At 43.0% G+C, this 19,359-nt stretch overlaps 1 protein-coding gene across 1 annotated transcript in view; it reads left to right on the top strand.

Moving 5' to 3' along the window:
• The first annotated feature begins 11,993 nt into the window (after nt 1-11,993).
• Nucleotides 11,994-19,359, top strand: part of LOC121846987 (leucine-rich repeat extensin-like protein 5) — a 26,365-nt gene continuing 18,999 nt past the window's right edge. The window contains exons 1-2 of the mRNA XM_042326236.1: nt 11,994-12,002; nt 14,802-14,864. Coding sequence (XP_042182170.1) covers nt 11,994-12,002; nt 14,802-14,864 — 72 coding nt within the window. The remainder of the gene's footprint in view (nt 12,003-14,801; nt 14,865-19,359) is intronic.

Raw genomic sequence — 19,359 nt, 5'->3', positions numbered from 1 at the left:
ATTCTGGGGTATTGTGATGTCATTATGGTGTGATGTCATTATGTGATGTCATTATGGTGTATTGTGATGTCATTCTGGGGTATTGTGATGTCATTATGGGGTATTGTGTGTAGACTGCTGAGGATTTGTATTTATTTAATCCATTTCAGAATAAGGCTGTAACGTAACAAAATGTGGAAAAGGTCAAGGGGTCTGAATACTTTCCGAAGGCATATGTGCATTCACTTGTGTGTATTTCCATAGTGTGATAATGTGTGTGTCTAAGTAGTGTGTTCCAACATGCCTCCCAGCAATGTAAGTGTCGATGTGTGTGACAGACTTGTGTGTGTGTTCAGGGTAGGACAAGAAGTTAGCGGGGAATATTCCATGCCGTCCGTTTAGCGTTTCCTCCCACCAGTCATACTGTAACTCTGTCTTGGTAACCACGTTGATGCGGTCGCTGGGTTTGAAGCTCAGGTCGCCAGAGTGTCGCCCTGTGAACGGCGACATTAATATCTACTAATATCGCCGGGACGACTACAGGCCCCGCGTTCCACGCACCCACCCCTAGGAACAGGCACATGATCACAGCTGTATACAGTGAATCATGTTGGTGTACAGTATGCCTAGGCGAACAGTATGCCTTGGTGAACAGTATGCCTAGGTGAACAGTATGCCTTGGTTAACAGTATGCCTAGGTGAACAGTATGCCTAGGCGAACAGTATGCCTTGGTGTACAGTATGCCTAGGTGAACAGTATGCCTTGGTTAACAGTATGCCTAGGTGAACAGTATGCCTTGGTTAACAGTATTTCTAGGTGAACAGTATGCCTAGGCAAACAGTATGCCTTGGTGAACAGTATGCCTAGGTGAACAGTATGCCTTGGTTAACAGTATGCCTAGGTGAACAGTATGCCTAGGCGAACAGTATGCCTTGGTGAACAGTATGCCTAGGTGAACAGTATGCCTTGGTTAACAGTATGCCTAGGTGAACAGTATGCCTTGGTTAACAGTATGCCTAGATGAACAGTATGCCTTGGTGAACCGTATGCCTTGGTTAACAGTATGCCTAGGTGAACTGTATGCCTAGGCAAACAGTATGCCTTGGTGAACAGTATGCCTAGGTGAACAGTATGCCTTGGTGAACAGTATGCCTAGGTGAACAGTATGCCTTGGTTAACAGTATGCCTAGGTAAACAGTATGTCTTGGTGAACAGTATGCCTTGGTTAACAGTATGCCTAGGTGAACAGTATGCCTTGGTTAACAGTATGCCTAGGTGAACAGTATGCCTTGGTTAACAGTATGCCTAGGTAAACAGTATGTCTTGGTGAACAGTATGCCTTGGTTAACAGTATGCCTTGGTGAACAGTATGCCTTGGTGAACAGTATGCCTAGGTGAACAGTATGCCTTGGTGAACAGTATGCCTAGGTGAACAGTATGCATTGGTGAACAGTATGCCTAGGTGAACAGTATGCCTTGGTGAACAGTATGCCTAAAAGTAGATTCCCAAACCTTCCATAACAGAGCCATCACCAACAGAGAGATCAACCTGGAGAAGAGTCCCCTAAGCAAGCTGGTCCTGGGGCTCTGTTCACAAACACAGACCCCACAGAGCCCCAGGACAGCAACACAATTAGACCCAACCAAATCATGAGAAAACTAAAAGATAATTACTTGACACATTGGAAATAATTAACAAAAAAATATAGCAAACTAAAATACTATTTGGCCTTAAATAGAGAGTACACAGTGGCAGAATACCTGACCACTGTGACTGACCCAAACTTAAGGAAAGCTTTGACTATGTACAGACTCAGTGAGCATAGCCTTGCTATTGAGAAAGGTCGGCAATTTCTCAAATGGAATAGCCTTCATTTCTGTCAGAAGATTACATACACATACAAGATTACATTACATACACCTTAGCCAAATAGTTTTTCACAATTCCTGACATTTAATCCAAGTCAAAATTCCCGGTCTTAGGTCAGTTAGAATCCCCACTTTATTCTAAGACTGTGAAATGTCTGAATAATAGTAGAGAGAATGATTTATTTCAGCTTTAATTTTATTCATCACATTCTCAGTGGTTCAGAAGTTTATATACACTCAATTAGTATTTGGTAGCATTGTGTTTAAATGTTTTAACTTGGTTTAAACCTTTCGGGTATCCTTCCACAAGCTTCCCACAATAAGTTGGGTGAATTTTGGCCCATTCCTCCTGACAGAGCTGGTGTAACTGAGTCAGGTTTGTAGGCCCACTTGCTCGCACACACTTTTTCAGTTCTGCCCACAAATTGTCTATAGGATAGAGGTCAGGGCTTTGTGATGTCCACTCCAATACCTTGACTTTGTGTCCTTAAGCAATTTTGCCTCAACTTTGGAAGTATGCTTGGCGTCATTGTCCATTTGGAAGACCCATTTGCGACCAAGCTTTAACTTCCTGACTGATGTCTTGAGATGTTGCTTCAATATATCCACATAATTTTCCTGCCCCATGATGCCATATATTTTGTGAAGTGCACCAGTCCCTCCTGCAGCAAAGCACCCCCACAACATGATGCTCCCACCCCCATGCTTCACGGTTGGGATGGTGTTCTTCGGCTTGCAAGTATCCCCCTTTTTTCTCTAAACATAACGATGATCATTATGGCCAAACAGTTTTATTTTTGTTTCATCAGACCAGAGGACATTTCTCCAAAAAGTACGATCTTTGTCCCCATGTGCAGTTGCAAACCGTAGTCTGTTTTTTTATGGCTGTTTTGGAGAAGTGGCTTCATCCTTGCTGATTGGCCTTTCAGGTTATGTTGATATAGGACTTGTTTTACTGTGGATATAGATACTTTTGTACCTGTTTCCTCCAGCATCTTCACAGGGTCCTTTGCTGTTGTTCTGAGATTGATTTGCACTTTTCACACCAAAGTACGTCCATCTCTAGGAGACAGAATGCGTCTCCTTCCTGAGCGGTATGACAGCTGCGTGGGCCCATGGTGTTTATACTTGCGTACTATTGTTTGTACAGGTGAATGTCGTGCCTTCAGGTGTTTGGAAATTGCTCCCAAGGATGAACCAGACTTGTGGAGGTCTACAATTTTTTTCTGAGGTCATGGCTAATTTCTTTTGATTATCATTGCGTTTACTTGATAGCTACCTACACAAATAGCTAGCTAGAACAAAGTGTTAATAAGATAAATTCATTTAAAAAGATTAAAAGCAATACAAATGATGTCAAGCAAAGAGGCACTAAGTTTGATGGTAGGTCTCTAAATACATCCACAGGTACACCTCCAATTGACTCAAATGATGTCAATTAGCCTATCAGAAGCTTCTAAAGCCATGACATCATTTTCTGGAATTTTCCAAGCTGTTTAAAGGCAACTTAGTGTATGTTAACTTCTGACCCACTGGAATTGTGATACAGTGAATTATAAGTGAAATAGTCTGTCTGTTAACAATTGTTGGAAAAATTACTTGTGTCATGTACAAAGTAGATGACCTGAACCGACTTGTCAAAATGATAGTTCGTTAACAAGACATTTGTGGAGTGGTTGAAAATCGAGTTTTAATGACTCCAACCTAAGTGAATGTAAACTTCTGACTTCAACTGTATGTAGATGTTATATTTAAAATATCTGCCGTTTCCAGCTACAACATTAACAATGTTTACACCGCATTTCTCATTGACTTTTTGTTATTTTAATTACAGAAAAATAGCTTTTCTTTCCAAAACAAGGATATTTCTAAGTGACCCCAAACTTTTGAACAGTAGTGTATTTCCTCAGATTACACAGACCCACAAAGAATTTGAAAATAAACCCAATTTTGTTTGACTACCATATCTATTTGGTGAAATACCACAGTGTGCCATCACATCAGCAAGATTTGTGACCTGTTGCCACAAGAAAAGGGCAACCAGTGAAGAACAAACACCATTGTAAATACAACCCATATTTATGTTTATTTATTTTCCCTTTTGTACTTGAACTATTTGCACATCATTACAACACTGTATATAGACATAATCTAATAATATGACATGTCTTTATTCTTTTGGATCTTTTGTGAGTGTAATGTTCACCATTAATTTTAATTTTTTATTTCACATTTGTTTATTATCTAGTTCACTTGCTTTGGCAATGTTAACATATGTTTTCTATGCCAATAAAGCCCTTGAGAGACAGGGAGAGACAAAGAGAGCTAGAGAGAGAGAGACAGAGTGAGAGATACAGAGAGAGATGGAGAGACAGATAGAAGGAGAGAGAGAGAGACAAGTGTGACTACTGCGTTTGAAGTTTGCTCTGCACACACACACACACACACACACACACACACACACACACACACACACACACACACACACACACACACACAGCTACCATTATAGTAGCTAGCTGGTCTCCTTACCCAAGGTGCATTGGGAAGTCAGTATGTTTATTTTGGCTGGGCATGAGGTCACAGTTTAATACATCACCTAGGCACACACAATCTCTACAATCACCTCACACTTCACCTGCAGCGAGAACACGCACACTACATTCATATCCTGCTGTGTCGACACAGTGGTGTATATTTTGGCACGGTGGTCAGCCACTGTGTAAATGAAAGCATTCCTCTTGTCACCGAACCACTGAAAGATGATCAAACTCCTACGTGTGTGTGGGGCTAGGTGTGTGTGTGTGTGTGTGTGTGTGTGTGTGTGTGTGTGTGGCTAGGTGTGTGTTTGTGTGGGGGGGATACATGTGTGTGTCTGTGTGTGTGGAGATGCAGCAGCTGCCTTACCGACAAGATTACCTCAGCCCATGACAAGACTACCCCAGCCCATGACAAGACTACCTCAGCCCATGACAAGACTACCCCAGCCCAACACAAGACTACCCAGCCTAACACAAGACTACCCCAGCCCATGACAAGACTACCCCAGCCCAACACAAGACTACCCAGCCTAACACAAGACTACCCCAGCCCAGGACAAGACTACCCCAGCCCAGGACAAGACTACCCCAGCCCAACACAAGACTACCCAGCCTAACACAAGACTACCCCAGCCCAGGACAAGACTACCCCAGCCCAGGACAAGACTACCCCAGCCCAGGACAAGAACACCCTAGCCCAGGACAAGACTACCCCAGCCCAGGACAAGACTACCCCAGCCCAGGACAAGACTACCCCAGCCCATGACAAGACTACCCCAGCCCAACACAAGACTACCCCATGAGAGGACAAGACTACCCCAGCCCAACACAAGACTACCCCAGCCCAACACAAGACTACCCCAGCCCAACACAGACCACCCCAACACAAGACTACCCCAGCCCAACACAAGACTACCCCAGCCCAACACAAGACTACCCCAGCCCAACACAAGACTACCCCAGCCCAACACAGACCACCCCAACACAAGACTACCCCAGCCCAACACAAGACTACCCCAGCCCATGACAAGACCACCCCAACACAAGACTACCCCAGCCCAACACAAGACTACCCCAGCCCAACACAAGACTACCCCAGCCATTAGCAGGAGTAATGGACAGGCCTGACACGCAGAGGGAATGCCCCACTCACACGCATCACTACAACCATCCGTCTCCTCCATCCGTCTCCTGTAGCTTTTCCTTCCAATCCCAGTTGTAACCAATCAACCAGTTAATCTTAAGAATCAGGTGTGTTAGAGTAGGGATTGGTGCGAGAACGTACATGACAGTAGGTAGCTCTCCAGGAACAGTCCTGGTGTAAATCTACAGGAGGGTAGCTCTCTAAGAACAGGGTTGGAGAGTCCTGGTGTAAACCTACAGGAGGGTATCTCTCCAGGAACAGGGTTGGAGAGGCCTGGTGTAAACCTACAGGAGGGTATCTCTCCAGGAACAGGGTTGGAGAGCCCTGGTTTAAACCTACAGAAGGGTAGCTCTCCAGGAACAGGGCTGGAGATTCCTGGTATAAACCTACAGGAGGGTAGCTCTCCAGGAACAGGGTTGGAGATTCCTGGTATAAACCTACAGGAGGGTAGCTCTCCAGGAACAGGGTTGGAGAGCCCTGGTTTAAACCTACAGGAGGGTAGCTCTCTAAGAACAGGGTTGGAGATTTCTGGTGTAAACCTACAGGAGGGTAGCTCTCCAGGAACAGGGTTGGAGAGCCCTGGTTTAAACCTACAGGAGGGTAGCTCTCCAGGAACAGGGTTGGAGATTCCTGGTGTAAACCTACAGGAGGGTAGCTCTCCAGGAACAGGGTTGGAGAGTCCTGGTTTAAACCTACAGGAGGGTAGCTCTCCAGGAACAGGGTTGGAGAGTCCTGGTGTAAACCTACAGGAGGGTATCTCTCCAGGAACAGGGTTGGAGAGCCCTGGTTTAGCCCTTATTTTAGCAGGTTAGTTAACTGAAAACACATTATCCTTTACAACAACATCCTGGAGAAGAGTTGCACAGAGTATGTGTGTTCCAATGGAGAGGATGATGATGATGAAGGGTTTAGCGGAGGGGTCACTCACCTGTGCTGTCAGATTTGAAGGCAGAGATGCTTGGATAGAGGGAGGGCTTCACTGCTAAAACACACACACAGAGACTCAGACACACACAGACACACGCACACAGACAGACAGACAGACAGACAGCCAGACACATGCACACAAACACACGGCAATATCAGTCAAAGACAGAGAAATGTCTTTCTAGAGGATAAAATATTCTAGCCAACCCACACAAACATGCCCTCACTGGCTACACAGCAGCCATGCTACTGTTAGAAAACAGCACAGCTTGTATTTATGAGGGGTATTGACATGTTGAATCCCCACAGCTCGGACACCCATGTATACCCCACAAGGCATGCCACCCGAGGTCTCTTCACAGTCCCCAAGTCCAGAACAGACTATGGGAGGCACACAGTACTACATAGAACCATGACTACATGGAACTCTATTCCACAGTACTACATAGAGCCATGACAACATGGAACTCTATTCCACAGTACTACATAGAGCCATGACTACATGGAACTCTATTCCACAGTACTACATAGAGCCATGACAACATGGAACTCTATTCCACAGTACTACATAGAGCCATGACTACATGGAACTCTATTCCACAGTACTACATAGAGCCATGACTACATGGAACTCTATTCCACAGTACTACATAGAGCCATGACTACATGGAACTCTATTCCACAGTACTACATAGAGCCATGACAACATGGAACTCTATTCCACAGTACTACATAGAGCCATGACTACATGGAACTCTATTCCAAATCAAATCAAATTTTATTGGTCACATATACGTGTTTAGCAGATGTTATTGTGGGTGTAGCGAAATGCTTGTGCTTCTAGCTCCGACAGTGCAGTAATATCTAACAGTTTCACAACATATACCCATAATACAGGTAAATATACAGTGCCTTGCGAAAGTATTCGCCCCCTTTGAACTTTGCGACCTTTTGCCACATTTCAGGCTTCAAACATAAAGATATAAAACTGTATTTTTTTGTGAAGAATCAACATCAAGTGGGACACAATCATGAAGTGGAACAACATTTATTGGATATTTCAAACTTTTTTAACAAATCAAAAACTGAAAAATTGGGCGTGCAAAATTATTCAGCCCCCTTAAGTTAATACTTTTGCTGCGATTACAGCTGTAAGTCGCTTGGGGTATGTCTCTATCAGTTTTGCACATCAAGAGACTGAAATTGTTTCCCATTCCTCCTTGCAAAACAGCTCGAGCTCAGTGAGGTTGGATGGAGAGCATTTGTGAACAACAGTTTTCAGTTCTTTCCACAGATTCTCGATTGGATTCAGGTCTGGACTTTGACTTGGCCATTCTAACACCTGGATATGTTTATTTTTGAACCATTCCATTGTAGATTTTGCTTTATGTTTTGGATCATTGTCTTGTTGGAAGACAAATCTCCGTCCCAGTCTCAGGTCTTTTGCAGACTCCATCAGGTTTTCTTCCAGAATGGTCCTGTATTTGGCTCCATCCATCTTCCCATCAATTTTAACCATCTTCCCTGTCCCTGCTGAAGAAAAGCAGGCCCAAACCATGATGCTGCCACCACCATGTTTGACAGTGGGGATGGTGTGTTCAGGGTGATGAGCTGTGTTGCTTTTACGCCAAACATAACATTTTGCATTGTTGCCAAAAAGTTCCATTTTGGTTTCATCTGACCAGAGCACCTTCTTCCACATGTTTGGTGTGTCTCCCAGGTGGCTTGTGGCAAACTTTAAACAACACTTTTTATGGATATCTTTAAGAAATGGCTTTCTTCTTGCCACTCTTCCATAAAGGCCAGATTTGTGCAATATACGACTGATTGTTGTCCTATGGACAGAGTCTCCCACCTCAGCTGTAGATCTCTGCAGTTCATCCAGAGTGATCATGGGCCTCTTGGCTGCATCTCTGATCAGTCTTCTCCTTGTATGAGCTGAAAGTTTAGAGAGTCAGCCAGGTCTTGGTAGATTTGCAGTGGTCTGATACACCTTCCATTTCAATATTATCGCTTGCACAGTGCTCCTTGGGATGTTTAAAGCTTGGGAAATCTTTTTGTATCCAAATCCGGCTTTAAACTTCTTCACAACAGTATCTCGAACCTGCCTGGTGTGTTCCTTGTTCTTCATGATGCTCTCTGCGCTTTTAACGGACCTCTGAGACTATCACAGTGCAGGTGCATTTATACGGAGACTTGATTACACACAGGTGGATTGTATTTATCATCATTAGTCATTTAGGTCAACATTGGATCATTCAGAGATCCTCACTGAACTTCTGGAGATAGTTTGCTGCACTGAAAGTAAAGGGGCTGAATAATTTTGCACGCCCAATTTTTCAGTTTTTGATTTGTTAAAAAAGTTTGAAATATCCAATAAATGTCGTTCCACTTCATGATTGTGTCCCACTTGTTGTTGATTCTTCACAAAAAAATACAGTTTTATATCTTTATGTTTGAAGCCTGAAATGTGGCAAAAGGTCGCAAAGTTCAAGGGGGCCGAATACTTTCGCAAGGCACTGTAAGTAAGGAATGGATTAAGGATATCTATACACATATGTCAGAGTGGCATTGAACTAGGATACAGTGGCATAGTATAGAATACAGTATATACATATGAGATGGGTGATGCAATATTTACACACAACTAAAGTGACTAAGATACCGTAAAGTGACTAAGATACCGTAAAGTGAACAAGATACCATAAAGTGACTAAGATACTGTAAAGTGACTAAGATACCATAAAGTGAACAAGATACCATAAAGTGACTAAGATACTGTAAAGTGACTAAGATACCGTAAAGTGAACAAGATACCATAAAGTGACTAAGATACCGTAAAGTGACTAAGATACCGTAAAGTGAACAAGATACCATAAAGTGACTAAGATACTGTAAAGTGAACAAGATACCATAAAGTGACTAAGATACTGTAAAGTGAACAAGATACCATAAAGTGAACAAGATACCATAAAGTCACTAAGATACTGTAAAGTGACTAAGATACCGTAAAGTGACTAAGATACTGTAAAGTGACTAAGATACCATAAAGTGACTAAGATACTGTAAAGTGACTAAGATACCATAAAGTGACTAAGATACTGTAAAGTGACTAAGATACCATAAAGTGACTAAGATACTGTAAAGTGACTAAGATACCATAAAGTGACTAAGATACCGTAAAGTGACTAAGATATTGTAAAGTGACTAAGATACCGTAAAGTGACTAAGATACCGTAAAGTGACTAAGATACTGTAAAGTGACTAAGATACCGTAAAGTGACTAAGATACTGTAAAGTGACTAAGATACTGTAAAGTGACTAAGATACCGTAAAGTGACTAAGATACCGTAAAGTGACTAAGATACTGTAAAGTGACTAAGATACCATAAAGTGACTAAGATACTGTAAAGTGACTAAGATACTGTAAAGTGACTAAGATACTGTAAAGTGACTAAGATATCATAAAGTGACTAAGATACTGTAAAGTGACTAAGATACCATAAAGTGACTAAGATACTGTAAAGTGACTAAGATACCGTAAAGTGACTAAGATACCGTAAAGTGACTAAGATACTGTAAAGTGACTAAGATACCGTAAAGTGAACAAGATACCGTAAAGTGACTAAGATACCGTAAAGTGACTAAGATACCGTAAAGTGAACAAGATACCATAAAGTGACTAAGATACTGTAAAGTGACTAAGATACCGTAAAGTGACTAAGATACCATAAAGTGACTAAGATACTGTAAAGTGACTAAGATACCATAAAGTGACTAAGATACCATAAAGTGACTAAGATACCGTAGAATAGTATAGAGTACAGTTTACACACATGAGGTGAGTAATTATTACATTATTAAAGTGGCCAGTGGCCAGTCTCTGATGTGCTGGAGATGGCTGTTTAACAGTCAGTGGTGTAGTTTAGAATAGCATACAGTACATACATATGAAATGGGTGATGCAATAAGTATACACAATTTAAAAAGTGACTAAGATACCGTAGAACAGTGTGGAGTGCAGTTTATACATATGAGATGAGTAATGCTAGATACGGAAACATTTTTAAAGTGGCCAGTGATTCCTAATCTATGTCTATAGGCAGCCACCTCTGATGTGCTTGTGATGGCTGTTTAGCAGTCTGATGGCCTTGAGATAGAGGGCTGTTTTTCAGTCTCTCGGTCCCAGCTTTGATGCACCTATACTGAACCCGCCTTCTGGATGATAGCGGGGTGAACAGGCAGTGGCTCGGGTGGTTGTTGTCCTTGATGATATTTTTGGCCTTCCTGTGACATCGGGTGGTTGTTGTCCTTGATGATCTTTTTGGCCTTCCTATGGCATCGGGTGCCGTAGGTGTCCAGGAGGGTGGGAACTTTGCCCCTGGTGATGCATTGGGCAGACCGCACCACCCTCTGGAGAGCTTTGCGGTTGTGGGCGGTGTAGTTGCCATACCAGGCGGTGATACAGCCCGACAGGATGCTCTCAATTGTGCATCTGTAAAAGTTTGTGAGGGTTTTAGGTGTTTAAGACAAATTTCTTTAGCCTCCTGAGGTTGAACAGGCGCTGTTACGCCTTCTTCACCACACTGTCTGTGTGGGTGGACCATTTCAGATGGTCAGTGATGTGTACGCCAAGGAACTTGAAGCCTTCCACCTTAACCACTGTGGTCCCATCGAAATGGATAGGGGGGTGCCCCCTCTGCTGTTTCCTGAAGTCCACGATAATCTCTTTAGTTTTGTTGACGTTGAGTGAGAGGATATTTTGAGTGAGAGGATAGCCCTCACCTCCTCCCTGTAGGCTGTCTCATCGTTTTGGGTAATGAAGCCTACTATTGTTGTTTCATCTGCAAACTTGATGATTGAGTTGGAGGCCTGCGTGACCACGCAGTCATGGGTGAACAGGGAGTACAGGAGGGGGCTGAGCACGCACCCTTGTGCAGCCCCAGTGTTGAGGATCAGCGAAGAGGAGGTGTTGTTTCCGACCTTCACCACCTGGGGGAGACCCGTCAGGAAGTCCAGGACCCAGTTACACAGTGCGGGGTTCAGACCCAGGACCTCGAGTTTGATGATGAACTTGGAGGGTACTATATGGTGTTGAATGCTGAGCTATAGTCAATAAACAGCATGCCGCCCCTGTCCCATCTGGCAGGGTAGCCTAGTGGTTAAAACGTTGGAATAGTAACCGCAAGGTTGCAAGTTCAAACCCCCAAGCTGACAAGGTATAAATCTGTTGTTCTGCCCCTGAACAAGGCAGTTAACCCACTGTTCCTAGACCAGTTAACCCACTGTTCCTAGACCAGTTAACCCACTGTTCCTAGACCAGTTAACCCACTGTTCCTAGGCTGTCATTGAAAATAAGAATTTCTTCTTAACTGACTTGCCTAGTTAAATAAAGGTAAAAAATAAATAAATAGGGTAGTTTGCAGTGTGGTTGCACGATCTATTGGTGCGGTATGCAAACTGAAGATGGTCTAAGGTGGCAGGTAAGGTGGAGGTGATATGATCCTTGACTAGTCTCTCAAAGCACTTCATGATGACAGAGGTGAGTGCAACGGGGCGATTGTCATTTAGGTAAATTTCCTTTGCTTTCTTAGGTACAGGGACAATGGTAACTGATGCAAATAGTAGAATTATATTTCAAAAACAGATCAAAAAAACACCTTATGGAACAGCGGGGACTGTGAAGCAACACAAACACAGGCACAGACACAAACATACACACACATGAATACATACGCACTATACACACACGTACACATGGATTTTGTGTTGTTGATATGTGGTAGTTGAGTAAGGAACTGAGGACACACACTTAGTATGTTGTGAAATCTGTTATGTAATGTAATGCTTTTTAAATTGTATAACTGCCTTTATTTTGCCGGACCCCAGGAAGAGTAGCTGCTGCCTTGGCAGGAACTAATGGGGATCCATAATAAACCCCAGGAAGAGTAGCTGCTGCCTTGGCAGGAACTAATGGGGATCCATAATAAACCCCAGGAAGAGTAGCTGCTGCCTTGGCAGGAACTAATTGGGATCCATAATAAACCCCAGGAAGAGTAGCTGCTGCCTTGGCAGGAACTAATTGGGATCCATAATAAACCCCAGGAAGAGTAGCTGCTGCCTTGGCAGGAACTAATGGGGATCCATAATAAACCCCAGGAAGAGTAGCTGCTGCATTGGCAGGAACTAATGGGGATCCATAATAAACCCCAGGAAGAGTAGCTGCTGCATTGGCAGGAACTAATGGGGATCCATAATAAACCCCAGGAAGAGTAGCTGCTGCATTGGCAGGAACTAATGGGGATCCATAATAAACCCCAGGAAGAGTAGCTACTGCCTTGGCAGGAACTAATGGGGATCCATAATAAACCCCAGGAAGAGTAACTGCTGCCTTGGCAGGAACTAATGGGGATCCATAATAAACCCCAGGAAGAGTAACTGCTGCCTTGGCAGGAACTAATGGGGATCCATAATAAACCCCAGGAAGAGTAGCTGCTGCTTTGGCAGGAGCTAATGGGGATCCATAATAAACCCCAGGAAGAGTAGCTGCTGCCTTGGCAGGAACTAATGGGGATCCATAATAAGCCCCAGGAAGAGTAGCTACTGCCTTGGCAGGAACTAATGGGGGATCCATAATAAACCCCAGGAAGAGTAACTGCTGCCTTGGCAGGAACTAATCGGGATCCATAATAAACCCCAGGAAGAGTAGCTGCTGCCTTGGCAGGAACTAATGGGGATCCATAATAAACCCCAGGAAGAGTAGCTGCTGCTTTGGCAGGAACTAATGGGGATCCATAATAAATATAAATACACACTACAGTCTGTCTGTGTGCGTGTGCATCTATGTGTCTGTGTGTGGATGGGTGTGTGGCTATGTGTGTGTACTGCATGTCTCTGTGCTGCAGGGGCTCGGGCTCTAGCTGGAGGACCACTGGACTGATGGGAGGAGAGAGAGAAAAGAGGAGGAAAGCATGAGGCTAACCCCACACAACTAGGATGAGTCTAACCTCACACAACTAGCATGAGGCTAACCCCACACAACTAGCATGAGACTAACCCCATACAACTAGCATGAGGCTAACCCCACACAACTAGCATGAGGCTAAACCCACACAACTGGCATGAGGCTAACCTCACACAACTAGCATGAGGCTAACCACACAACTAGCATGAGGCGAACCCCACACAACTAGCATGAGACTAACCCCACACAACTAGCATGCTTACCCAAACAGCAGTAGACACACACATCTGTGGGAACTCCTTCAAGACTGTTGGAAAAACATTCCAGGTGAAGCTGGTTGAGAGAATGCCAAGAGTGTTCAAAGCTGTCATCAAGGCAAAGGGTGGCTATTTGAAGAATCTCAAATATAAAATATATTTTGATTTGTTTAACAATTTTTTGGTTACTACATGATTCCATATGTGTTATTTCATAGTTTTGATGTCTTCACTATTATTCTACAATGTAGGACATAGTTAAAATATAGAAAAACCCTTGAATGAGTAGGTGTTCTAAAATGTTTGACTGGTAGTGTACATCAATGCAGTATACTCTAGTACTGTAGTACACTTGTTGGTCCATTCAGTGTATCAAAACGATCCGTCAGTATGTGCAGTGTAATAGACAGTGTTATTCAGTAACTTCTGTGATAGGTGCTTGGCTGTCCACTCAGTAGTGTATTCATCTGTGTAGGTCTCCAGGACACAGTACAGGCCAGGAGCACACAAGGCCACACACACACACACACACACACACACACACACACACACACACACACACACACACACACACACACACACACACACACACACACATACACAAACACACACACACACACACACACACACACACACACACACACACACATACACAAACACACAAAGTACATGAATACAACACACACACATTAATACAATAAAATAAGAATTTGTTCTTAACTGACTTGCCTGGTTAAAGGTCCAATAAATAAAAAGTGGGACGACATCAGGAAGATTAGCTAGCGTTAGCTAATGGGGATAATAAAAATAAGTTTAAAAATTACATCAAGAAAACCTCTGCTATCGCCCCCTTGTGTATGTTGCTATTGGGGGGTTTAGGAACACATGGACCGGCAAGGCTATTATGTTACCCCCCCAACATCTGACTCCACCCAAGAGCACACATGCATGTAGGTAGATCTACGCACGTTAAGTATGTGGAAACCTTAACACACACACACACACTCCCTGAGACGGTAAAAAATTTAACCAATACCTTGTGTGTGTGTGTGTGTCTGTGTGTGTTTGTAGAGCAGTAGCTTCTCTGAACACCCCTCTGTTCCCCGTGGACCCCTCTAAGGATCCTATGAACTTCCTGAAGACTGTGCCAATCTTTGACTACCAGCTCTACATCCAGGACCTCGTAAGTGTGTGTGTAGAACGGAGGAGGGGAGAGGAACTTTACTCTATTGTCTCCCTACTGTACGGTACCATATTCATCCATTATGCCTCAGTACAACAGCTTTGGCAGCCAGGTCACGCGTGATACAAGTCAGTGTTCGACTTCCATCCATGTCTGAGGATGTCGGGAGATGACGTGGAAACCCACCACTAGAGGTCTGCTGTTACCTTTAAATAGGTTTCAGTTGTAGAAGGGGATGGTGGATGGGTGTAAGCATCTGCCTCTGGTTCCAAAGGTTGCAAGTTCAAATCCAGCAATATATATTTGTTTGAGGTTTTTGTTTTAAGTCTATCCCAAACCCTAACCCATTCAGAGTGAATGCCTAACCTTAACCATTTAGAGGTAATGTCTAACCTTAACCATTCAGAGTTAATGACTGAACCTTAAACACTTGGAAATGTGACATTTGGAACAACCTCGAAATGTTACATTTGAGGAACATGAATGAACATCTATTTCTGTCATGTTACATACATGTTACATACATGTTACATACATGTTACATACATGTTACATACATGTTACATACTTGCCGACTTGCCATGTAACATACTTGTGTTCTATGATTCAGAGTCTCTCCAGAGAGACTCCAGTGAACTGGACTTACAGTAGGTAAACACCGCTGCTGTACAATGCAACGCTACGGCAACCTCCACATTTACACACACACACACACACACACACACACACACACGCACACGCACACGCACGCACACGCACACGCACGCACGCACACACACACACACGCACACGCACACGCACGCGCACGCACGCACGCACACACACACACGCACACGCGCACGCACGCACGCACGCACGCACGCACGCACGCACACACACACACACACACACACACACACACACACCAAGAGAGAGGTAGATAGATGTGAGTGGTTAGAGTATGGTACACTGACATCAGAATCCCACCACTTAGCGATGAGTATTGAAGGAGACCAGCAGAACTTCAGTGACATCAGAATCCCACTACTTACAGTGTCTTGAGAAAGTATCCCCCCCCCCTTGGCATTTTTCCTGTTTTGTTGCCTTACAACCTGGAATTAAAATAGATTGTTTTGGGGGGGTTGTATCAGTTGATTTACACAACATGCCTACCACTTTGAAGATGCAAAATATTCTTTATTGTGAAACAAATAAGACAAAAAAGCTGAAAACTTGAGCATGCATAACTATTCATCCCCCCCACACACACACACACACACAAAGTCAGTACGTTGTAGAGCCACCTTTTGCTGCAATTACAGCTGCAGGTCTCTTGGTGTATGTCTCTATAAGCTTGGCACATAGCCACTGGGATTTTTGCCCATTCTTCAAGGCAAAACTGCTCCAGCTCCTTCAAGTTGGATGGGTTCCACTGGTACACAGCAATCTTTAAGTCATACCACAGATTATCAATTGGATTGAGGTCTGGACTTTGACGAGGCCATTCCATGACATTTAAATATTTCCCCTTAAACCACTCGATTGTTGCTTTAGCAGTATGCTTAGGGTCATTGTCCTGCTGGAAGGTGAACCTACGACCTAGTCTCAATCTCTGGAAGACTGAAACAGGTTTCCCCTCAATGAATTTCCCTGTATTTAGCATCATCCATCATTCCTTCAATTCTGACCAGTTTCCCAGTCCCTGCCGATGAAAAACATCCCCACAGCATGATGCTGCCACCATCATATTCCGGTCACAACTTGTAGACGTGTTGCTGTGTGGTTGTTGCTAACCTTACTTTGCTACCTACCAACTTTACGTTTTTTAATTGACATTTATATTTTTAGTTTTTCCATCACTCAACTTTTTTTTCATTCAACTTTTTCACTCCGGACGCTTTATCTGGACATGGTTCGTCAGGACCTCCAAATAGGGCTACTTAATGTTAGATCCCTCAGTTAAAGTCAATGAACTAATCACTGATCATAATCTTGATGTGATTGGCCTGACTGAAACATGGCTTAAGCCTGATGAATTTACTGTGTTAAATGAGGCCTCACTTCCTGGTTACACCATATCCCCCGCTCATCCCGCAATGGCGGAGGTGTTGCTAACATTTATGATAGCAAATTTCAATTTACAAAAAAAAACTGAAGTTTTCATCTTTTGAGCTTCTAGTCATGAAATCTATGCAGCCTACTCAATCACTTTTTATATATACTGTCACGCCCTGACCATTGAGAGCCCTCGGGGTTCTCTATGGTGTTTTAGGTCAGGGCGTGACTAGGGGTTTATCTAGTCTTTATTTTCTATGTTGGTGTGAGTATGGTTCCCAATTGGAGGCAGCTGATGATCGTTGCCTCTAATTGGGGGATCATACTTAGAGTGGTCCTTTTCCCACCTGCGTTGTGGGATATTGTTTTGTCTAGTGCCAATGAACTGCATGTTCATTTATTATTTGTTGTTTGAAGTTTCACCTCAATAAATATGTGGAACTCTACTCACGCTGAGCTTTGGTCCAGTCATTCTTACGACGAACGTGACAGCTACTGTTTACAGGCCTCCTGGGCCATATACAGCATTCCTCACTGAGTTCTCTGAATTCCTATTGGACCTTGTAGTCATGGCAGATAATATTCACATTTTTGGTGACTTTAATATTCACATGGAAAATTCCACAGACCCACACCAAAAGGAGCCATCATCGACTCAGTGGGTTTTGTCCAACATGTCTCCGGAACTACTCACTGCCACAGTCATACTCTGGACCTAGTTTTGTGGAATAAATGTTTTGGATCTTAATGTTTTTCCACATATCCTGGACTATCGGACCACCATTTTATTCCATTTGCAATCGCAACAAATAATCTGCTCAGACCCAAACCAAGGATAATCAAAACTCATGCTATAAATTCTCGGACAACGCAAAGATTCCTAGATGCACTTCCAGACTCCCTCCGCCTACCCAAGGACGCCAGAGTATAAAAATCAGTTAAAACCTCTCTGGGATAGGCGGGAAAGTCCCACTTGGCCAATAGCCAGGGAAAATGCAGAGCGCCAAATAAAAAAAATACTATTAAAATCAAACTTTCATTAAATCACACATGTAAGATACCAAATTAAAGCTGCACTCGTTGTGAATCCAGCCAACATGTCAGATTTCAAAAAGGCAGAAATAAAATATAAATCATGCATTACCTTTGACAAGCTTCTTTTGTTGGCACATCCAATATGTCCCATAAACATCACAATTGGTCCTTTTGTTCGATTAATTCCATTGATATATATACAAAATGTCCATTTATTTGGCGCGTTTGATCCAGAAAAATACAGCTTCCAATTTGCGCAATGTCACCACAAAATATCTCAAAAGTTACCTGTAAACTTTGCCAAAACATTTCAAACTACTTTTGTAATACAACTTTAGGTATTTTTAAACGTTAATACTCGATCAAATTGAAGACGGGACTATCTGTGTTCAATACAGGAAGACAACAAATTGACGCTACTTTTCGAGTCATGCGCCTCTCTCAAAAAGTACACTTCAAATGACACTCATTCAAGATGGCCGTACTTCTTCATTACACAAAGGAATAACCTCAACCAATTTCTAAAGACTGGTGACATCCAGTGGAAGCGGTAGGATCTGCAAATAAGTCCCTTAGAAATCTAGTTTCCCAATGAAATCTCATTGAATAGACAGTGACCTCAAAAAAAAATCTGAATGGTTTGTCCTCGGGGTTTTGCCTGCTACATAAGGTCTGTTATACTCACAGACATGATTCAAATCGTTTTAGAAACTTCAGAGTGTTTTCTATCCAAATCTACTAATGATATGCATATATTATATTCTGGGGATGAGAAGCAGGAAGTTGAAATTGGGCACGCTATTTATCCAAAAGTGAAAATTCTGCCCCGTATCCCGAAGAAGTTATTTAACCACCTAACTGAGGAACCAAAAAACAGTTAACCACCTAACTGAGGAACTCAATTTAACCTTGCGCAATATTCTAGATGCAGTCACACACATAAAAACAAAAAGCACTTGCCATAAGAAACTAGCTTCCTGGTATACAGAAAATACCCCAGCTCTGAAGCAAGCTTCCAGAAAATTGGAACGGAAATGGCGCTACACCAAACTGGAAGTCTTCCGACTAGCTTGGAAAGACAGTACCGTGCAGTATCGAAGAGCCCTCACTGCTGCTCGATCATCCTATTTTTCCAACTTAATTGTGGAAAATAAGAACAATCAAAAATGTATTTTTGATACTGTAGCAAAGCTAACTAAATAGCAGCATTCCCCAAGAGAGGATGGATTTCACATCAGCAGTAATAAATTCATTAACTTCTTTGAGGAAAATATCATATCATTAGAAAGCAAATTATGGACTCCTCTTTAAATCTGCGTATTCCTTCAAAGCTCAGTTGTCCTGAGTCTGCACAACTATGCCAGGACCTACGATCAAGGGAGACAATAAAGATTTTAGTACTATATCTTTTGACACATTGATGAAA

The sequence above is a fragment of the Oncorhynchus tshawytscha genome, linkage group LG08, assembly GCF_018296145.1.
Source record: "Oncorhynchus tshawytscha isolate Ot180627B linkage group LG08, Otsh_v2.0, whole genome shotgun sequence".
In the NCBI taxonomy this organism is placed as follows: Eukaryota; Metazoa; Chordata; class Actinopteri; order Salmoniformes; family Salmonidae; genus Oncorhynchus; species Oncorhynchus tshawytscha.
Note: the sequence above shows the minus strand (reverse complement) of the source record. Positions and strands in the feature narration are given on the sequence as shown.